The sequence below is a fragment of the Coffea arabica genome, chromosome 1c, assembly GCF_036785885.1.
Source record: "Coffea arabica cultivar ET-39 chromosome 1c, Coffea Arabica ET-39 HiFi, whole genome shotgun sequence".
NCBI lineage: Eukaryota > Viridiplantae > Streptophyta > Magnoliopsida > Gentianales > Rubiaceae > Coffea > Coffea arabica.
The window spans coordinates 25155452-25176095 of NC_092310.1; the positions used below are offsets into that span (position 1 = coordinate 25155452).

The 20644-nt window shown below is 40.7% G+C and overlaps 1 protein-coding gene across 1 annotated transcript; it reads right to left on the minus strand.

Annotated features, from left to right (window-relative positions):
* Nucleotides 1–14178: 14178 nt before the first annotated feature.
* LOC140005063 (uncharacterized) lies at nt 14179–15717 on the minus strand. The gene has a single exon (XM_072045191.1). The coding sequence runs from the start codon at nt 15715–15717 to the stop codon at nt 14179–14181; it is 1539 nt and encodes a 512-aa protein (XP_071901292.1).
* Nucleotides 15718–20644: the final 4927 nt, after the last annotated feature.

Consider the following 20644-nt stretch of genomic DNA (forward strand, 5'->3'; position numbering starts at 1 on the left):
GTTTTGCTTCTTAGTGTTTGATTTAGTCAATGCGTGGTCATTTGAGACATTAGGAACACTAAAGTTGCTCTTGGCCGAATGCTCAAGAGGTGTTTTAGAGTAATTTCCAGATTTGGTTCCCTTGAGTTTTCTCTTTTATCGGTCCAAGTCATATTCTCTTTGCAATTTAAGTTGGTTCTCATAGACTTGTGCGGGTGTGAGGGGTGTTAGGACCATGCGTTTACTATTGTGCAATAGAGTGTACTTATTTAGACCTACCATTAAATGTGACGTGTTTATCAAATTGCCAAGGTCTTCCTAAAATCACATGAGTAGCATGCATAGGGACAACATCGCACACAACTTCATCAATATAATTGCCAATTGAAAAAGGAAGACGTACCTGCTTGTAGACATGCACTTCTTCATCTTCACTTAGCCATTGTAGTCGGTATGGGTGTGGATGTCTAGTTGTAGGAAGCCCCAGGCTTTCCACCATTAGCAAACTTGCCACATTGGTGCAATTTCCTCCATCAATGATGAGACTGCATACTTTGTCACTTACTTTAAATCGAGTCTAAAACAAGTTCTCTTGTTGCAATTGCTCATCTTCTTTAACTCGGGGGGTTAGCACTCTTCGTGCCATCGAACAACCAATTTCACCTTGAGTTGGTGAACATTCTTCCTCGGTTGAGTCAATTTCCAAGCACTTCTCCTTCGTCAAGCCTGGCATCTCCTCACAATCGTCATTATCCGACACGACATCTCCATTGTGAGTGATAAGCATTACTCTTTGATTCGGACATTGAGATTGGATATGTCCAAATCCTTGACATTTGAAGCACTTAAGGTCTCTACTCCTAGGCTTAGAAGCCTCTTGAGTCGACTTGGAAGTGGACCTAGATGCATCAACAAACTTATTAGGGGTAGAATTGGAATTTCGGTTAGGGAAGTTACCTTGTGTTAGGCTAGAAGTGGGCGGTGTGGCCGAATGTCCAGCTTCATCGGATGCCCTCCTCGGCTGACCTCCTTTCCAAACATTCGGGTTTGAGGTGGGGTATGGTCGGCCGCCTCTCCTCAATTTCTTTCCCCTTTCGGCCTTGGTGGCTGTGAGAACCCTTACTTTAAAATATAATTTCACTAAACTACATGCCTTGCCTTAAGATTTAAACCACTTATTACATGCCCTTGCATTATATTCTACATGTGTTACAACAATTCCCTTGTATTGCATTTCATATCCTCTGCTTGAATTAAAACATTTCTTTGAGTTGGTTTTTGTTTATTTCACCACTTACATTTTACCAAGTGGCTTTTATTTGTGGTAGGGACTTTGTAGACACCAAAATTTTACTCTTTTATTTATTTATTATTTTTGTTTTAATTTATCTCATAATTTCATCTTAGACATTTTTTACCATTTTTGGACATCAAGTCTTTTAATTTAGTTTTATTTGTTAATTTATCTCATATTCTTTAAATTTTTTAGATGCAATTTATTTATTTTGTAAAAAAGAAAAAAAAAGAGCCCATGCACCATGCTGCACTTGATCCAAGCTCCTTCTCAATATTTCATTTCAAGGCAGTAGCATGAGATGGAAAAGAACAGAAATTTGCAGCGGTTTCTTTGATCCCAACCTTATCCAAAAACTGCCATCCAATGGCTCAAATCTTTGGTAATAATCTACCCTTCATCCTCACCTTTGAGGTGAGGGTTTTAGGGACTTAGGGATTCCTATAAAAGGAGGAGCCGCAGCCAGAAGCAAGGGGGGAGCTGCTAGGTTTAGAAAAAACATAGCAGGAGTGAGGAATAGAGAAAGCTTACGGTAAAAAGAAAGAGAAAACTGGGAAAGACGCAGCTGGGGGGTTGGTGGCTGAAAGGGGAGGGCTGAAGAAAGAAATATGGAAGAGAAAAGGGAGAACGGCTGGACAAAAAGAATGGGTGACGGCTGAAACAGAGGCCAAAGGGGGGAGCGAGTGTATGACGGCTGAGGGTGAAATGAAAAAGAAACTAGAGAGCTGGGTTTTGACAAAGGAAAGGGAGAGAGCTTGTGATGACTGAAAATCTGGAGAGAAAAGAAAAAGCTAGAGGGAAAAAGGGATGACGGAGATAGAGTGAGGAAGAGAGGGTGACGGCTGAACAAACCAGAGGAGAGGAAGAGCTTCAGGTGAAGGAAACGAGGGAGGAATCTGGTGTCATCTGGGACTGTTATCGCTTACCGGATTCAACCACCGTTGTTGCTGCCGAATCTTCACCAGAAATAGCACTACCTTTGGACTAAAAGTTTGGCCGCAATCAGATTGAACCTTTCGACCCGTTGCAATCTTTTGTAGTTTCTTTCCCTTCGGTTGCTGAGGATAAATAAGTGAATTCACTTCATTAGGGTATCAATTCAAGGGAGGTACACTCTATCCTTTGTTTTTGTTTTTGTTTTATTTGACTCTATGTGCCTTATGTGTCTTATGTGTGTAATTGCATGATTTCGAATGTTTTATTTTCATTTATTTATTTATTTATTTCTTTGGTTATTGCATTTATTTTAATTTTTGTGGGATTATTCTAATGTAATTTTTTGAAAGGTAATGAAATGCCACAATTGTAATAGTTAAGTATTTATTTTAATTATTTTCATTTCCCCCTCTTAGGTTGTAGTAGGGCTCCTCGAATGTAATAGTTAGGGCTCTATTTGTTTTATTTGCCTTGTGTGTTTTTGCATGCCTATGTGTTTTGTGTTACTCACTTTCCTAGGGTCTTGCATCTATATACCATGCTTATGTGTTATGTGCTATATGTGATTTACGTGTTTACATGCTTTTATTAGGTCTTACATGATTTATTTGATTGTAACCGATGTGTGACGTCACCACACTAGTCCAATGCTAGTTGTGGTCAATTTCTCGAATCCACACTAGTCCAACGCTAGTTGTGGCCCTTTGTTCCGACTTTTCTGACTGGTCCAATGCTAGTGGGAAATTGTAGACATGGGCTAGTCCAACGCTAGACCCTTAGGAACCATCCGCACGTTAGATCATGATTGTGTGATAAAATCACTTCATCTCATGCATATTTTCACTTTTTAGGGCCTTTTATCATGTTTTGCATGACATCCCTCTTTATACGTATATCCCTTCTGATATGAACGGCACCAACCATGTGATGCATCCCGTACAAAAAGGCTTGGATCTAGAAGGTAGGGACTCACGTTGATGACGACGAACGCAGCGGATCACCTAAATCCGTTGATCACGTGGTCAACGAACCTCGGTATTTGTAGAAGACGCCACAATCTAGCGCGGTCCTAGATTGATAAGTCGATTGAATACCCAAGATATAGATCTAAGATATTCAAGGTGCTTCAATGAAGCTCTTAAGAGAACTTTCAATTGTAATTTTATTAATCGTCAAAAAAAAACTGAATGTAGACAACGGCTTAAGGCTATTTGTAGCCGTAACCAAAACCTACCAAAGCTTGTAAACGTTGAAGAAAAGGCGGCCAGCCCTTGGGCTTCCCTTTGGGCCGCCACTAGCCAAAAGCTCAGCGTAGGGACTACAAAGGTGGCCCACATGGCCTAGCCTATGGCCAAAGACTAACAACGACTAAGGTTCAACCCATAGGTGTGTTGGATCTCTTTATTACATTCTACTAACTGGTAATGGACCATGGGCCCGTGGCCAAATCTTGGGTAGCTAATCCTCTTGAATGGCCGCGAGTAAGATGACATATCTAGCTTCGTTGAGGCCCTCAATAGCCTTTGGCTCTCCACTAGACGCTCGGGCTGCACGAACCAATATTTGTAGTGCTTCATTCAATCTCTTCGCGCGGGCTCGTGTCATGGGCCCCAATGGCACCTTCACTTGCTCCACTTGGATAGCCCTCTCGACCTCCTCATCATTCCCCTCCTCTTGCGAAAGATTTGTCCTCAAATCGACCTCATCATCTGCAAGATAGGGACTTAGGTCAGCAACATTAAAGGTAGCCGAGACATTATACTCACCTGGGAGATCGATCTTGTAGGCATTGTCATTGATGCGTGCCACAACTTGGAATGGTCCATCTCCACGAGGTAGCAACTTGTTGTGACGCTGGACAGGGAAACGCTCTTTGCGCAAGTGTAACCAGAACCAGTCACCTGGTTCAAATATTACGTGACGCTGACCCTTGTTGGCATGCTTGAGGTACTGCTGGGTGTGTGCGTCAATGTTGGCTCTCACCTGTTGGTGTAAAGCCTGGACAAACTCAGCCTTTTTCTTGCCATCAAGGTTACTAAGCTCAGACAATGGCAAAGGCATCAAATCTAAGGGAGTCAAAGGGTTAAAACCGTAAACAATTTCAAATGGTGAAAACTGAGTAGCACTGTGAACTGTACGGTTATAAGCAAACTCAACATGTGGTAGACACTCCTCCCAAGTTTTGAGGTTCTTTTTAATGATGGCCCTAAGTAATGTAGACAATGTACGATTAACGACCTCTGTTTGGCCATCGGTCTGGGGGTGACTGGATGTAGAAAATAGCAACTTAGTTCCCAACTTCTCCCACAAGGTCTTCCAGAAGGAAGAGAGAAACTTCACATCTCTATCAGACACAATGGTCCTAGGTACACCATGCAAACGGACAACTTCCTTAAAGAAGAGATCAGCTATGTGAGTAGCATCGTCGGTCTTATGACATGGGATAAAATGGGCCATTTTAGAAAATCGGTCAACAATGACAAAAATACTATCATGACCTCTTTTACTCCTAGGGAGACCAAGCACAAAATCCATCGAAATGTCAACCCAAGGTTCTGAAGGGATAGGGAGAGGTGTATACAAACCAAAGGGTTGGAGTTTGGACTTGGCACGGTGACAGGGGATGCAGCGTGACACCACTCGCTCCACGTGTGACGACCCCACCTCCCCCTAAGGCGTACCAAAGGGTTCGGCGGACCGCCTGCCCAGCTCTCGCCAGGACTCACTCACTATCTTAATCGAGTCACGTACACACATCCATGAACCATAAATAACATTCCCAATTCAAGCTTATAATTTACATTAATAGAAATCGAGGTACAAAGTCTCAACACACCCAACTAGTTCAATACGTATACAATCCAAGTACAACATGTTCCATTCGAGGAATAGCGCGAGTACAAGACCAAAAAGTCAAAAGTCAAAACAAAAGGCTACGCTAGTCTTTTACAAGTCTCACGCGTCACTCGTACCCCTGAAAGGAAAACAAATGGAGTGGAATGAGCTAAAAGCCCAGTGAGGTTCCAAATAGCAAATTGACCATTATTTAGAAGTACAAGTTTTCGGTATAGCAAAGTAACAAGCATGAAGAGTTCATAAAGGTGAGCAATAACACGTCAAGTAGCAATCTTAAAATGAACGAATGTAGAAAATTTTTCAAAAGAAACAATAATCCAATAAACAATAATTACTCCAAAGTATAAGGATACGGATGACTCTCAGGAGCCAAATTCCCATTACATTACCAGAAGCTTGATCCCGTAGTAGTTGACACTCCGTCAACTTTCAAGTAAGTAACCAATCCAGTAGAACACCACTTAAACGACTCTCCGTCCACCGTTCAACCCCCAGCTGGGCCCAAAATCCTCAAGAACATGGGTGGTAATACTCGAGTATACCGATTAGTCGAGGAGATATCACTCCACTCGACAATACAAGAGACCCAGGGTTCGTTACCCAATCGACCAAGCCCTTGCCGGCTCGACTAGAGTAACTCGCCACAGGGTTTCTGGAATTCCAGGAAGTGCGCACATCATAACCAAGTATATCAAGTCAATTGCAACAATAAACAAGTATATCACGTAAGGGCAAGTGCGATAAAGTACACTCTTGCCCTATCAATTCACGTATATAACATGTACTCATATTGGTCACGTATCAAGTTCAAGTATCTAGTGCAATTCGGTATTTGAAAGCACTCACCAAAAGATATAGTGCCTTTACTGGTCACTTTCAGGTTATACTCCGGGTTCGGAGTCCAAATCTGCGATAAAACTCAGTTTGAGAACTTTGAAACATGACTAAGATTCGAAACTTAGACGTTTCGTTCAATAAAATCAAGAAATTGAAATTCACTCGGATGGTAGTCGTGAAACACTTGCTCGCTTTTTAAATGGTAAAACTTTGTAACATTTATACTTGAAAATGCCATGCAAGTCGAAAGTATAAGGAAAACATACTCCGAGCAATCATTATTTCCTTTCTCAAGGGTACAAGTTCGGCCAAGTCCTTCCTTATATACCCCGGAACAAAAATACTCAAGTACCCTAGATGGTTCAAGCAGTATTCATATCAATTCGACCCAAGTCGCAAGTGTATTTATATAGTTCTCGAGCGTAAATTCGGGCAGCATGCCCTTTGTGTTTACCTAATTTTCCAGCCATTTAGGCTTCATTATTTTTCTCAACCACAACCCAACATCACATATGTCAACAATTCATGTCCAGAGCCGTTCCATAGGCTCACAATATCATAATAACAAGAATCACAACAATGACAAGTGCAGAAATTCAACTTAGCACAAGACAGATTTGACGTACGAATGCGGAAATAACATATCCGAGGCTATGCTTATTGGATTGAGGCGTAACCTATGCCGTTTCGAAGCTAAGATATAGGGCTGCAATATTCATGAAGGTCACTTAGTCCAGTTCCTAATGTAGCTTAGTCAAATCCTCAAATTACTAAACCAGAAACCAATTCGTCGGCTATATAACCGCATTACACTGTAATGGTCATATCTCAGAGTACAAAAGTCCGAATCAGGTGTTCTTGGAGGCATTTAAAAGCTAAGTCAGAATAATACAACTTTCATGTTTTGACCCAGAGCTAAATCAGTACGGCTCCTAGTCAAAAAATGTGATAAACTGGACTTAACTGATAAAACGGACTGCTGGGAAATATTTGAAACAGTAAGGGTATTTCGGACTTTTCATGACCTACGTTGCTCCGATTGGGACGAAATTTTACAGGCACCTACAAAATACCATTCTCTACAACTTTCCTTCTTTGACCCAAAGCCAATTCGGCCTCTAACACACAGATACAAATTCGGACAGAATGTAAGCTAGAATTTCCAGAAATCTGAAATTTGTAGTTTCTAGTGCAACTTTCCCCAATTTCTCACCTCTCACACTACCAAAACATCTTATACAACATTAATTGTAACATACAAGCATCATACATCAAGTTGGGCAGAAATTCCACAGCCCTAGTTCATCAAATAAATTGGGGAAAAACTTCTACACATGCTAGCATCCATGAATCCACCACCAATCAAGCTACTAAGCTTACTTTAACCATGATTGAAAGAGAAAGTTAGAGAGATATCATCCTCTTACCTTGATTAGAGTTCACCAAGTGTAGCCCAAGCTTTCTCTTTCCAAAATTTCACCAACAATCACTCAAAGGTAAGTTTAATCGGTTTAAAAATTTAATTTGTCACTTGGTTGGTTAGAATCAAGAAGAAGGAATTGTTTCTTGCTCGCACTTTCTCTCTCCCTCTTGGTCGACCAGCTGCTGGAAAAATGAAGAGGAAAGTGCAGAAAATTGGTTTAAGAAGGCTAGTTAATCACTTGGCCAAGAAACTCTAGGGTGGCGACACTTGTCGCCACCACCACCTTTCATTTTTCTCTTTCTTCCTTGCTATTTTCTAGCCTCAAATTTTCGGTCAAAGCAGCTGCCAAACAAGAAGATATTTTGCTCAAAAGTCAATAAGCTTGTATGGTAAGAAAGTGGTGGTCAAGTGGTACGTTCAACCGGTAGTGCGCGGGACCCGCCGGTTCGCGCCGTTTTTCTTAAAAACTCACGTACTACTGTTTTTTTTTCTTCCCATACTCTAACCTTATATCATTGCTACTACTCACATATGATTTTTCACTTAAAAGTCACTTTTAATCACCAAATTGATCCTTGGTCAGTACCGAAAATTCATCCGGCGAAAAATCGCGAAAACCCTAATTTTGCTCAAATCTTGAAACCGAAGTGTAAAACCCTATTTCCAGGTTCATCTGCACTTATTGTTGAACAATTGGGTAGTAGGGCCTTAATAAATAATAATTTTCAAATAAAAGAAAATTTTTTAAGAAAACGTGAGGAATTTACAATTTCAATAATTAACATTAGAATCTCTAGTAAAATATGAAAGATTTAAGAAACCGTTTAGTCACAAGTAAACTAGGGTTTTTGATTAAAACATTAGGGTTTCTAGTCGTTTAAAACGAAATAAGGTTTTAAATCAAACCCGAAGAAATATACTTTAATATTTTCTTCACAAACAACCTCCTAATATTCGGGATGTTACAATCTCCCCTCCTTAAAAGAATTTCGCCCTCGAAATTCCAACGGGTACTAAGAGTCCTTTAAAGTCAGTCAGGTACTAGAAATCACTCCACTCCCTTATATATGACCTTATCATTTAGTAAAGAGCTAAGAGATAACCAAATAGATCATGCAAAAAGGGCTCAATTCACATAACTAGCCCTGAGTTGAAAATAAAGTCTCAGATACTCGAAAAAATTTAAAACATGGCTTAGCCTCGAGTCGAAAATTTTACCCCTGGCGGTGCTTGGAAACACAACAGGCAAAGCCTCACCAGAGAGTTTTAGTTCAACCGCTACAGAGGAGTAGTAGCTGGTCTACAGCCACACAAATACAAATAAGTTCAAAAGCAAGGTCAAAGCAGGGTTCAAACATATAAGTTCAAAAGTAGGTTCAATTACTTCAAGTTCAAGAAGCACGGGTACAAATAAGAACTCACTTGACTAGCCTATACCCAGCAATTCACATTCTCAAACAGTCACCGAATTCAAATCCACATATAGGTCATATTACTTATGTGTAAAAAATCAAATCAGGTCCATTACATGTACGTAGTAGCACACTCGCCAAAACAAGTTCAAGTCCCAAATGAGCTCATTTTAGTCTGTCTCAGACAGTTCAAGTATTGCAAACCCCTTTGATCAGTCCAATAACAAGGTTAAATGTTAGAATCATCCATGCTTTAACCTTTTCCATCAAAACTCACCTTAAGTGCAATCAAGATACAGACCCTTATTCCAACGCTCTTCACTATGTGATACCCAAGTACAAGAATCCACAATAAGACAATTCACAACTCGAGCCGGCCGGTCCCAAGAGTAAATCATCCATATTAGAGATTCCTACCGGGCATAACTAACTAAGGTCCCAAACAATAGACAATTGTTCCACACTTAACAAGTCAATTCCCATAGTCCGAGAACCTTCTCCCGGCACGAGCTCAAAAGGAGCTCTGATACCATCTGTGACGACCCCACCTCCCCCTAAGGCGTACCAAAGGGTTCGGCGGACCGCCTGCCCAGCTCTCGCCAGGATTCACTCACTATCTTAATCGAGTCACGTACACACATCCATGAACCATAAATAACATTCCCAATTCAAGCTTATAATTTACATTAATAGAAATCGAGGTACAAAGTCTCAACACATCCAACTAGTTCAATACGTATACAATCCAAGTACAACATGTTCCATTCGAGGAATAGCGCGAGTACAAGACCAAAAAGTCAAAAGTCAAAACAAAAGGCTACGCTAGTCTTTTACAAGTCTCACGCGTCACTCGTACCCCTGAAAGGAAAACAAATGGAGTGGAATGAGCTAAAAGCCCAGTGAGGTTCCAAATAGCAAATTGACCATTATTTAGAAGTACAAGTTTTCGGTATAGCAAAGTAACAAGCATGAAGAGTTCATAAAGGTGAGCAATAACACGTCAAGTAGCAATCTTAAAATGAACGAATGTAGAAAATTTTTCAAAAGAAACAATAATCCAATAAACAATAATTACTCCAAAGTATAAGGATACGGATGACTCTCAGGAGCCAAATTCCCATTACATTACCAGAAGCTTGATCCCGTAGTAGTTGACACTCCGTCCACTTTCAAGTAAGTAACCAATCCAGTAGAACACCACTTAAACGACTCTCCGTCCACCGTTCAACCCCCAGCTGGGCCCAAAATCCTCAAGAACATGGGTGGTAATACTCGAGTATACCGATTAGTCGAGGAGATATCACTCCACTCGACAATACAAGAGACCCAGGGTTCGTTACCCAATCGACCAAGCCCTTGCCGGCTCGACTAGAGTAACTCGCCACAGGGTTTCTGGAATTCCAGGAAGTGCGCGCATCATAACCAAGTACATCAAGTCAATTGCAACAATAAACAAGTATATCACGTAAGGGCAAGTGCGATAAAGTACACTCTTGCCCTATCAATTCACGTATATAACATGTACTCATATTGGTCACGTATCAAGTTCAAGTATCTAGTGCAATTCGGTATTTGAAAGCACTCACCAAAAGATATAGTGCCTTTACTGGTCACTTTCAGGTTATACTCCGGGTTCGGAGTCCAAATCTGCGATAAAACTCAGTTTGAGAACTTTGAAACATGACTAAGATTCGAAACTTAGACGTTTCGTTCAATAAAATCAAGAAATTGAAATTCACTCGGATGGTAGTCGTGAAACACTTGCTCGCTTTTTAAATGGTAAAACTTTGTAACATTTATACTTGAAAATGTCATGCAAGTCGAAAGTATAAGGAAAACATACTCCGAGCAATCATTATTTCCTTTCTCAAGGGTACAAGTTCGGCCAAGTCCTTCCTTATATACCCCGGAACAAAAATACTCAAGTACCCTAGATGGTTCAAGCAGTATTCATATCAATTCGACCCAAGTCGCAAGTGTATTTATATAGTTCTCGAGCGTAAATTCGGGCAGCATGCCCTTTGTGTTTACCTAATTTTCCAGCCATTTAGGCTTCATTATTTTTCTCAACCACAACCCAACATCACATATGTCAACAATTCATGTCCAGAGCCGTTCCATAGGCTCACAATATCATAATAACAAGAATCACAACAATGACAAGTGCAGAAATTCAACTTAGCACAAGACAGATTTGACGTACGAATGCGGAAATAACATATCCTAGGCTACGCTTATTGGATTGAGGCGTAACCTATGCTGTTTCGAAGCTAAGATATAGGGCTGCAATATTCATGAAGGTCACTTAGTCCAGTTCCTAATGTAGCTTAGTCAAATCCTCAAATTACTAAACCAGAAACCAATTCGTCGGCTATATAACCGCATTACCCTGTAATGGTCATATCTCAGAGTACAAAAGTCCGAATCAGGTGTTCTTGGAGGCATTTAAAAGCTAAGTCAGCATACTACAACTTTTATGTTTTGGCCCAGAGCTAAATCAGTACGGCTCCTAGTCAAAAAATGTGATAAACTGGACTTAACTAATGAAACGGACTGCTGGGAAATATTTGAAACAGTAAGGGTATTTCGGACTTTTCATGACCTACGTTGCTCCGATTGGGCTGAAATTTTACAGGCACCTACAAAATACCATTCTCTACAACTTTCCTTCTTTGACCCAAAGCCAATTCGGCCTCTAACACACAGATACAAATTCGGACAGAATGTAAGCTAGAATTTCCAGAAATCTGAAATTTGTAGTTTCTAGTGCAACTTTCCCCAATTTCTCACCTCTCACACTACCAAAACATCTTATACAACATTAATTGTAACATACAAGCATCATACATCAAGTTGGGCAGAAATTCCACAGCCCTAGTTCATCAAATAAATTGGGGAAAAACTTCTACACATGCTAGCATCCATGAATCCACCACCAATCAAGCTACTAAGCTTACTTTAACCATGATTGAAAGAGAAAGTTAGAGAGATATCATCCTCTTACCTTGATTAGAGTTCACCAAGTGTAGCCCAAGCTTTCTCTTTCCAAAATTTCACCAACAATCACTAACTAATCACTCAAATGTAAGTTTAATCGGTTTAAAAATTTAATTTGTCACTTGGTTGGTTAGAATCAAGAAGAAGGAATTGTTTCTTGCTCTCACTTTCTCTCTCCCTCTTGGTCGACCAGCTGCTGGAAAAATGAAGAGGAAAGTGCAGAAAATTGGTTTAAGAAGGCTAGTTAATCACTTGGCCAAGAAACTCTAGGGTGGCGACACTTGTCGCCACCACCACCTTTCATTTTTCTCTTTCTTCCTTGCTATTTTCTAGCCTCAAATTTTCGGTCAAAGCAGCTGCCAAACAAGAAGATATTTTGCTCAAAAGTCAATAAGCTTGTATGGTAAGAAAGTGGTGGTCAAGTGGTACGTTCAACGGGTAGTACGCGGGACCCGCCGGTTCGCGCCGTTTTTCTTAAAAACTCACGTACTACTGTTTTTTTTTCTTCCCATACTCTAACCTTATATCATTGCTACTACTCACATATGATTTTTCACTTAAAAGTCACTTTTAATCACCAAATTGATCCTTGGTCAGTACCGAAAATTCATCCGGCGAAAAATCGCGAAAACCCTAATTTTGCTCAAATCTTGAAACCGAAGTGTAAAACCCTATTTCCAGGTTCATCTGCACTTATTGTTGAACAATTGGGTAGTAGGGCCTTAATAAATAATAATTTTCAAATAAAAGGAAATTTTTTAAGAAAACGTGAGGAATTTACAATTTCAATAATTAACATTAGAATCTCTAGTAAAATATGAAAGATTTAAGAAACCGTTTAGTCACAAGTAAACTAGGGTTTTTGATTAAAACATTAGGGTTTCTAGTCGTTTAAAACGAAATAAGGTTTTAAATCAAACCCGAAGAAATATACTTTAATATTTTCTTCACAAACAACCTCCTAATATTCGGGATGTTACACCACGTCCCGCCTCATGTGTGGCCAATAGAAGTGTTCCTGTAACGCACTCAAAGTTTTGGTGACACCAAAGTGTCCCATCAAACCACCGCCGTGAGCCTCACGGGTTAGTAACTCACGAATAGAACATGATGGGATGCATAATTTGTCATGACAATACAGAAATCCATCATGGATGAAGAACTTTCCCTGACCCGACTTAACACAAGATGCATAGATAGCAGAAAAATCCGAGTCTGTATCATAAAGGTCCTTGATAAGATCAAATCCAAGAAGTTTAGCATCAAGTAAAGCAGTCAAGGCATACCTCCTGGACAGTGCATCGGCAACGACATTGGTCTTGCCAGCTTTGTATTTGATCACATAGGGGAAGGACTCCACAAAATTGACCCACCGGATGTGTCTCTTGTTCAACTTTTGTTGAGACTTGAGGTGCTTTAATGCCTCGTGGTCAGTGTGGATGACAAATTCCTTAGGCCTCAGATAGTGCTGCCATGTCTCCAGTGCACGAATCAAAGCATAGAGCTCCTTGTCATAGGTGGAGTAGTTCAAGGCGGTACCATTTAACTTCTCGCTAAAGTACGCGATCGGTCTTCCGTCTTGGATCAGCACGGCTCCAATTCCTACACCAGAAGCACACACTCAACCTCAAAAGCTTTATCAAAACTAGGTAAGGACAATACATGTGCGTGTGTGAGCTTGTGTTTAAGGAGTTGGAACGCCTCCTCCTGAGCTTCCCCCCATTCGAACTTCACATCCTTCTTGATAATGGCAGTAAGAGGGGCAGCTATAGTGCTGAAATCCTTCACGAACCGGCGATAGAAGCTCGCAAGGCCATGGAAACTCCGAACTTCACTCATGGTCTTGGGTACGGGCCACTCATTGATGGCTTGGACCTTGCTCTCGTCCACTCTAATGCCTTGTACACTAACCTTATAACCAAGGAAAACAAGCTCATTAGTGCAGAAAGTACATTTGCCAAGGTTGTCAAATAACCTCTCCCGACGCAAAACCTCAAGGACAGCTCGTACATGTGCTACATGTTCCTCAGGACTCTTGCTGTAGATCAGAATGTCATCAAAATAAACAACAACAAATTTAACTAAGAAAGGACGAAGCACATGATTCATAAGACTCATAAATGTACTAGGAGCGTTAGTCAAACCAAACGGCATAACTAACCACTCATACAGACCATACTTAGTCTTGAAGACCGTCTTCCACTCGTCCCCTTCCTTCATTCGAATTTGATGGTAGCCACTCTTAAGGTCGATCTTGGTGAATATGACTGCACCATACAATTCGTCAAACAAATCATCTAAATGAGGTATAGGGTGACGATACTTAACTGTGATAGCGTTGACGGTGCGACAGTCCATACACATCCTCCAAGTTCCCTCTTTCTTTGGAACGAGGATGACGGGAACTGCACATGGGCTCATGCTCTCTTGAGCCCAACCTTTCTCTAAGAGTTCATCCACTTGTCTCTGGATCTCCTTAGTCTCTTCAGGACCCATCTTGTAGGCCGGCGCCGGTTTGGCAAGGATGCTCCAGGGACGAAGTCTATCTGGTGCTCGATCCCTCGGAGTGGGGGTAGCCCACTCGGAATCTCGTCTGGAAAAACGTTCTCAAATTCCTGCAACAACGAAGAGATATCAGGAGATAAGTCAGTGAGTGCCTCATGAGAGAGTAGAATCACTTCCTTGCAGTATAGGACATAAACAACTTGCTTGGATAAAAGTAACTTGCGAACTTCCCTGTTCTTTGCAAGCAAGCTTGGACGCTTGTCCAGTCGCCCAGAAGTACTAGGTGTAGATATCCTCGCGGCTGGTGCTTTAATGATTGCTTTAGAGTCATTGGATTTCTTGGCCAACTCTCGCTCATGCTCTTGTTGCAACCGCAGTTGGTCTTCACACACCTGCTGAGGTGTGAGAGGGACTAGCGTCATCTTCTTGTTGTGGTGCAAGGAGTATTTGTTGGTAAAGCCATCATGCGTAGTCTTCTTGTCATATTGCCATGGTCGTCCTAACAAAATGTGAGAAGCTTGCATTGGGACGATGTCGCAAAGGACCTCGTCCTCATACTTCCCAATCCGAAAAGGCACTACCACTTGCTTGGTGACCTTGATATCGCCACTCTCATTGAGCCATTGCAAGCGGTATGGGCTAGGGTGCCTTAATGTGGGCAAGGAAAGATGATCCACCATGAGAGTGCTTGCCACATTTGTACAACAACCCACATCGATGATGAGGCTACATACCCTATTCTTGACATGACATCTTGTGTAGAAGATGTTATCACGTTGGACCTTATCCATCTTCTTGATTTGGGTTGCAAGAGCCCGGCGGGCTACTAGAGCAACACCCACTTGCTCAGTAGTGGCCTCAACCTCCACCTCGGAATCTTCACCTTCATCGATCAATGGAGGCATCTTGGCAAATTCATCCTCATCGTCAGATACGACATCTCTGCTCGGTAGGACAATCATGGTACGCCTATTGGGACATTGAGAAGCAATGTGCCCAAATCCTTGGCATTTGAAGCATTTGTCGCGGCTTCGTGGCTTGGAAGAGTCGAATGAAGGCCTTGGAGTTGCCTTTGGGGCTGGCTTGGGTGTCTCGGTCTTAGGAGTAAACTTGGACACCCCTGGACTAGGCCGTTCCTGCTCAAAGGTTGGATTGCCCCTCCACACAGGTGTGGCTGAGAAGCTAGGGTTACGAGGGTTACCCCTCCTCTTAAGCCTTCTCTCGATCTTGGATGCCTTGTCAATCAACTCAGGCATGTCCACGTAGTTTTGCAACTCCACTAATTCGACGATTTCAGGTCTCAAGCCGTTAAGGAATCTCGCCATAGTTGCCTCTCTATCCTCCACAATATCTGCTCGGAGCATGGTGATCTCCATCTCCTTGTAGTAGTCCTCCACACTACGGCTTCCTTGAACTAATGTCTGGAGCCTCTGATATAGATCACGGTAGTAGTGGCTGGGTACGAACCGTTTCCTCATGGTGGTTCATAGCTCCTCCCATGTGCTAATTTGCCGTTCTCTATTGCGGCGCCTGTTAGTGCGCTCCTGCTCCCACCAGACAATAGTGTAATCGGTGAATTTGAGGGTTGCCAGTTTGACTTTTTGTTCATTTGTGTAGTCCTGGCACTCGAACACCATCTCGATTCGCTGCTCCCATTCTAGGTAAGCCTCTGGATTAGACTTGCCTTGGAATGAGGGAATCTTGATTTTGACCCCCTTGAGTCCGTCATCGGTTCTCCGGTAGTCCTGCTTGGGTCGACGGATGAAGTCTTCTTCCTCGCTATTAGAAGCTAGCTCCTCGCGAGGTGGCACATCCCGACGGCTGGCATTGGTCCGAGCTTGCGAGAGCTCTAAGCGGTCCATTCTTTGGTGTAAGGACTCAGATGAAAGGAAACACGGACGACTAAGACACAACCTAAAAGAAAAGAAGGAAAGAAATAAATACTACTTTTCCACTTTTTTTATTTTTTAAAATTTTTTTATTTTTCTTTTGAGAAACCACAGGCTGCCTTGCTTGTTAATAGGTTCGAATGGCAACTAAAGGAAGGAACAAGGTGGTGGGTAACTTGCTGTAATGTAGGATAGTGGCCGAAAGAAAAGGGAACAAAAAAAGGATAAGGGAACCCCTAAAATGTAGGAGTAAGTAAAGGCTACAATATAGAAGAAAATGTGGCTAAAATGTAGGAAGGAATCCCTAAAAATCAGGCACAAGGTGGTGGTGTTGGCAAGTGTAATGTGAGTGGTTAAAGAAAACCCTAAAAACTAGGTGAGAGGGGCGGATACACGGTAGGAAAAAGGGGAGAAAATTTAGGCAATTGATTTTTTTTTGGAAACTTTCAAGATTAGGAAACCTCAAGGTTAGGAGACCAATGTGGTTTTGGACACCCAATCAAAGGTCACAGTTGCCCTAGGTTTTTAATATCCCAAGGCCGTGACTTTTACCCACAAGACAACAATCAAGTGCGGCCAAATCTGATCTCAAGCAATTGACACTTTGGCTCCCTCAACACGAACAACGATCAATGGAAAAACAAGGTGATTTGACTAACCCTTCTCAGGCTCCCCCCCAACGGGTTACCCAAGATTTTCCCACAAGATTCACTCCAAAACCAAGGAAACCTTTCACCACAGCAAAGGAATACAAGAAACTTTTAAAACGAAGAGTGAAACAAGTTCCCACGACTCAAAGTGTTCAAGAATTCCAAGAAGTAGTGGACCAAAACTTTTAATTTTGTTTGTTATGCTTTGTAGTTTTCGGCTCCACTATGTAACCTCAAAGTAATGGCAATAAAATCTGGAATTTATTTGTTTTGGCCGCAACAATTTTGTTTGCTGGATATGTTTTCTTTTTTTTTTTGGCTTGGCCGCACAACACTTTGCTTGCTGTTTTTTTTTTTATTTATGTATGGCCGACAAAAACAAGCAATCAGATTTCATGCAAAACCAATTTTTAGCCAAGGAACACACTTTGCTTGCTTGGCCGAGCAACAACACGTACAATCACCTCTTTAATTTGTGTATGGCCGACAAAAAGGAAGCAAGTCAGTTTTCATGCACTACAAAGGAAAACCCAATCAGACTTCATGCACTTGGCTATCAATATGGTTGCACTTCCTAATCAAACATTGTACCCCAAAACAGCCCACAGCTCACGGATGGCAAGGAAAAGTTTCAGACAGCAAGGGAAACAAAGGTATGGCAGCCGTTCCTTTTCTCTTCTTCTTTTTTTTTTTAATTCAAACAAACCCTAATGACTCTCACGGACACACCACAACTTGTGGCAGCTGCACACGACACATGCACGATGGACAGATCTGATACAAGACAACCAAAGAGAGACACGAAAGCAGAAATTTCCAACGCAAGACAAGACTAAACAACGGCGGATTGCCTTGGACAGATTGTATATGACCTGGGCAGAAATTTTGACTCAAGGACACGACCAGAAAGATTCGGACTTATGTGGACAGATTGAAGGACACGACGGGCAGTAATGGACACAACACAACGAAGGACAAACGACACAACTAATGGAGTAATCAAACAGAAATTCCGACTCAACACAAGGCCAAAACAACATGAAGATTTGGATTTTCTTGAAATTCAAGGAAATTCAATTGATGGTTGATGGTGCAATCGGGTTCAAGAATCATTGAAGATTTGTCATGCTTATTTCTTGTTATTTATTTAAGTAAGTTTCCAGCAATACTTGTTAGTTAGTCTTGAGTTATTAAGGGAAATAAAGGCTAAAGTCATGTCGACCATAGTTAAGCCAATTGAGTCAGTTAGTTTCCTATTCTAATTGAATTAGAGTTTTAGGAAAGTAGTTAATTGCTTCCAAATTTATTTAGGAAGTTGTGTCAAGTAAAATAAAGAAGCTTGTATTGTTTCCAATTTAGATTAGGGTTTTGAGTCTTGTAAGGCTATAAATAGCCAACTTTATTTAACTATTCAGGAGATGATATTGAAGATGAATTAATACAAAGAGAGTTGTCTCCTTTTATGAAGTTCCTTGATGGAACTTGAGTTTCTTCTTGAACAGTATCAAGTATTTAGCTTGGATACTTGTGGTGTTCAAGAACAAGATGATCACATCATCTTGTTCTTTCAAGCCAATAACCAATCCACTAGGTTTCTAGAGACAGGTTCTCTTTAGGTCTAGCAAGGTAGTTATTGTTCCATAACCTGATCAAGATAGATCCTTCCGCTGCCTGATCGATTCGGTTCTTCAAGACAGGTTCTTGTTGGGTCGAGTTCGTATCATCTGGTATCAGAGCTCCGGCTCTTGATTCAGGTTAATATCCTTTTCTTTTCTTTTTATTTTTCTACCAAAACCCTAGCCGCCTTTTGATTTAAAAGAAACAAAAAAATAAATTTTGATTCTTGTTTTCTTGATTTTATCACTTGAGTCTAACCTATCCTGTGATTGATCGAGGTTGAAATTTTTTGGTGTGATTACGTTCTTGAAAACAGGTTTTTCAAGGGTTTAACTCCCATTAAATTCCTTCCAAGTGAAATCGTAACCTTGTGTTGAGTTATCAAAAGCAAAAAAAAAAAAAATTCAAAACTGTTCACGGCGATACTATTCATCGAGCAGTAGCAGTATTGTTCATCCGATGCTACTGTAGCAGTACTATTCATCTGAAATTTTTTTTCCCTTCTGTTTGTTTCTTGTAATTGGTTTGGTAATTTCTTGAAGTTCTTGGATTGCATAGTGGGTTCTTGAAAAACAAAATCTTGATACTTTGAAAACCCTAAAAATCATTCTCTTGAATCTTGAAGTGCGGCTACCTTATTTTCTTGAATTGGCAAGTTAGAAAAACAAAAAAAGGAAGAAAGAAGGAAAAAAAAAGGCAGCCTTGCCTTGAATGGTGTCCAAATCTTGATTGATATCTTGATTGATTTCCAAATCTTGATTGATTGCCAAATCTTGATTGATTTCCAAATATTGGTTGACTTCCAAATTCTAGCCAAGTACAATTGCGTGAAGATATTCTTGACAAATGGAGCATGTGCAATGGTTCGTATTCATAATCAAGTTGAGTTGGCGACATGGTTCTTGGATTGCATTTATCAAGACATTCTCCGAGTTACTCCTTTGTAAGCAAGCACTTGATTTGAGGACAAATCGTCTTTCAAGAGGAGGGGAATAATGAGAACATGAAGATTTGGATTCCCTTGAAATTCAAGGAAATTCAATTGATGGTTGATGGTGCAATCGGGTTCAAGAATCATTGAAGATTTGTCGTGCTTATTTCTTGTTATTTATTTAAGTAAGTTTCCAGCAATACTTGTTAGTTAGTCTTGAGTTATTAAGGGAAATAAAGGCTAAGGTCATGTCGACCATAGTTAAGCCAATTGAGTCAGTTAGTTTCCTATTCTAATTGAATTAGAGTTTTAGAAAAGTAGTTAATTGCTTCCAAATTTATTTAGGAAGTTGTGTCAAGTCAAATAAAGAAACTTGTATTGTTTCCAATTTAGATTAGGGTTTTGAGTCTTGTAAGGCTATAAATAGCCAACTTTATTTAACTATTCAGGAGATAATATTGAAGATGAATTAATAAAAAGAGAGTTTTCTCCTTTTATGAAGTTCCTTGATGGAACTTGAGTTTCTTCTTGAACAGTATCAAGTATTTAGCTTGGATACTTGTGGTGTTCAAGAACAAGATGATCACATCATCTTGTTCTTTCAAACCAATAACCAATCCACTAGGTTTCTAGAGACAGGTTCTCTTTAGGTCTAGCAAGGTAGTTATTGTTCTATAACCTGATCAAGATAGATCCTTCCGCTGCCTGATCGATTCGGATTCTTGTTGGGTCGAATTCGTATCACCTTCCCCCATATTTTCCCTTATATGTATATTACTTACCCCTTTGTATGAAACATGACATTAGACTTGCATTTCATTTAAGCATTAGAATTAGGTTAGATCATTTGCTTGATTAGATTAGGGGAAACCCCTTGAGTATGGGATATGGACGAGTTTGGCTTCTCTAGCCTTAGTACGCTCGTATTCCCTCTATTAAAGGGAACATTGAAAGTCACGAGTATAAGTCCCCCGCACCCATTATGATGCATTCCTTTAGGTCATACACATTTGTATATTATTATTTTCTTTACTTTTTCTTTCTTTCGAGTCTCATGACTTGCATTATTCGTGACTTCTTCGAAGAGTCTTTATTGGGCGTCACAATTAATGTGATTGGTACCAAATAAGTTTTGAAGATACATTTCGACCCCCGACACCCTCCTAGGTCTAGGGTATGCATTCATATAGTACATCCAAATGTGATAAATCTTAAGGTTAAAATAAGAAAATCTTTGACTAAATCGCACAACTAGCCTTGGCTAGGTTGAAAGGGTGCCTTGGATTCTTATCCTTACCTTCCCTTTCTTCAAATGTGA

Excerpts from the sequence above, each read along its gene's own strand:
- LOC140005063 (XM_072045191.1), bottom strand. The coding sequence starts at position 15,717 with ATGAGGAAACGGTTCGTACCCAGCCACTACTACCGTGATCTATATCAG.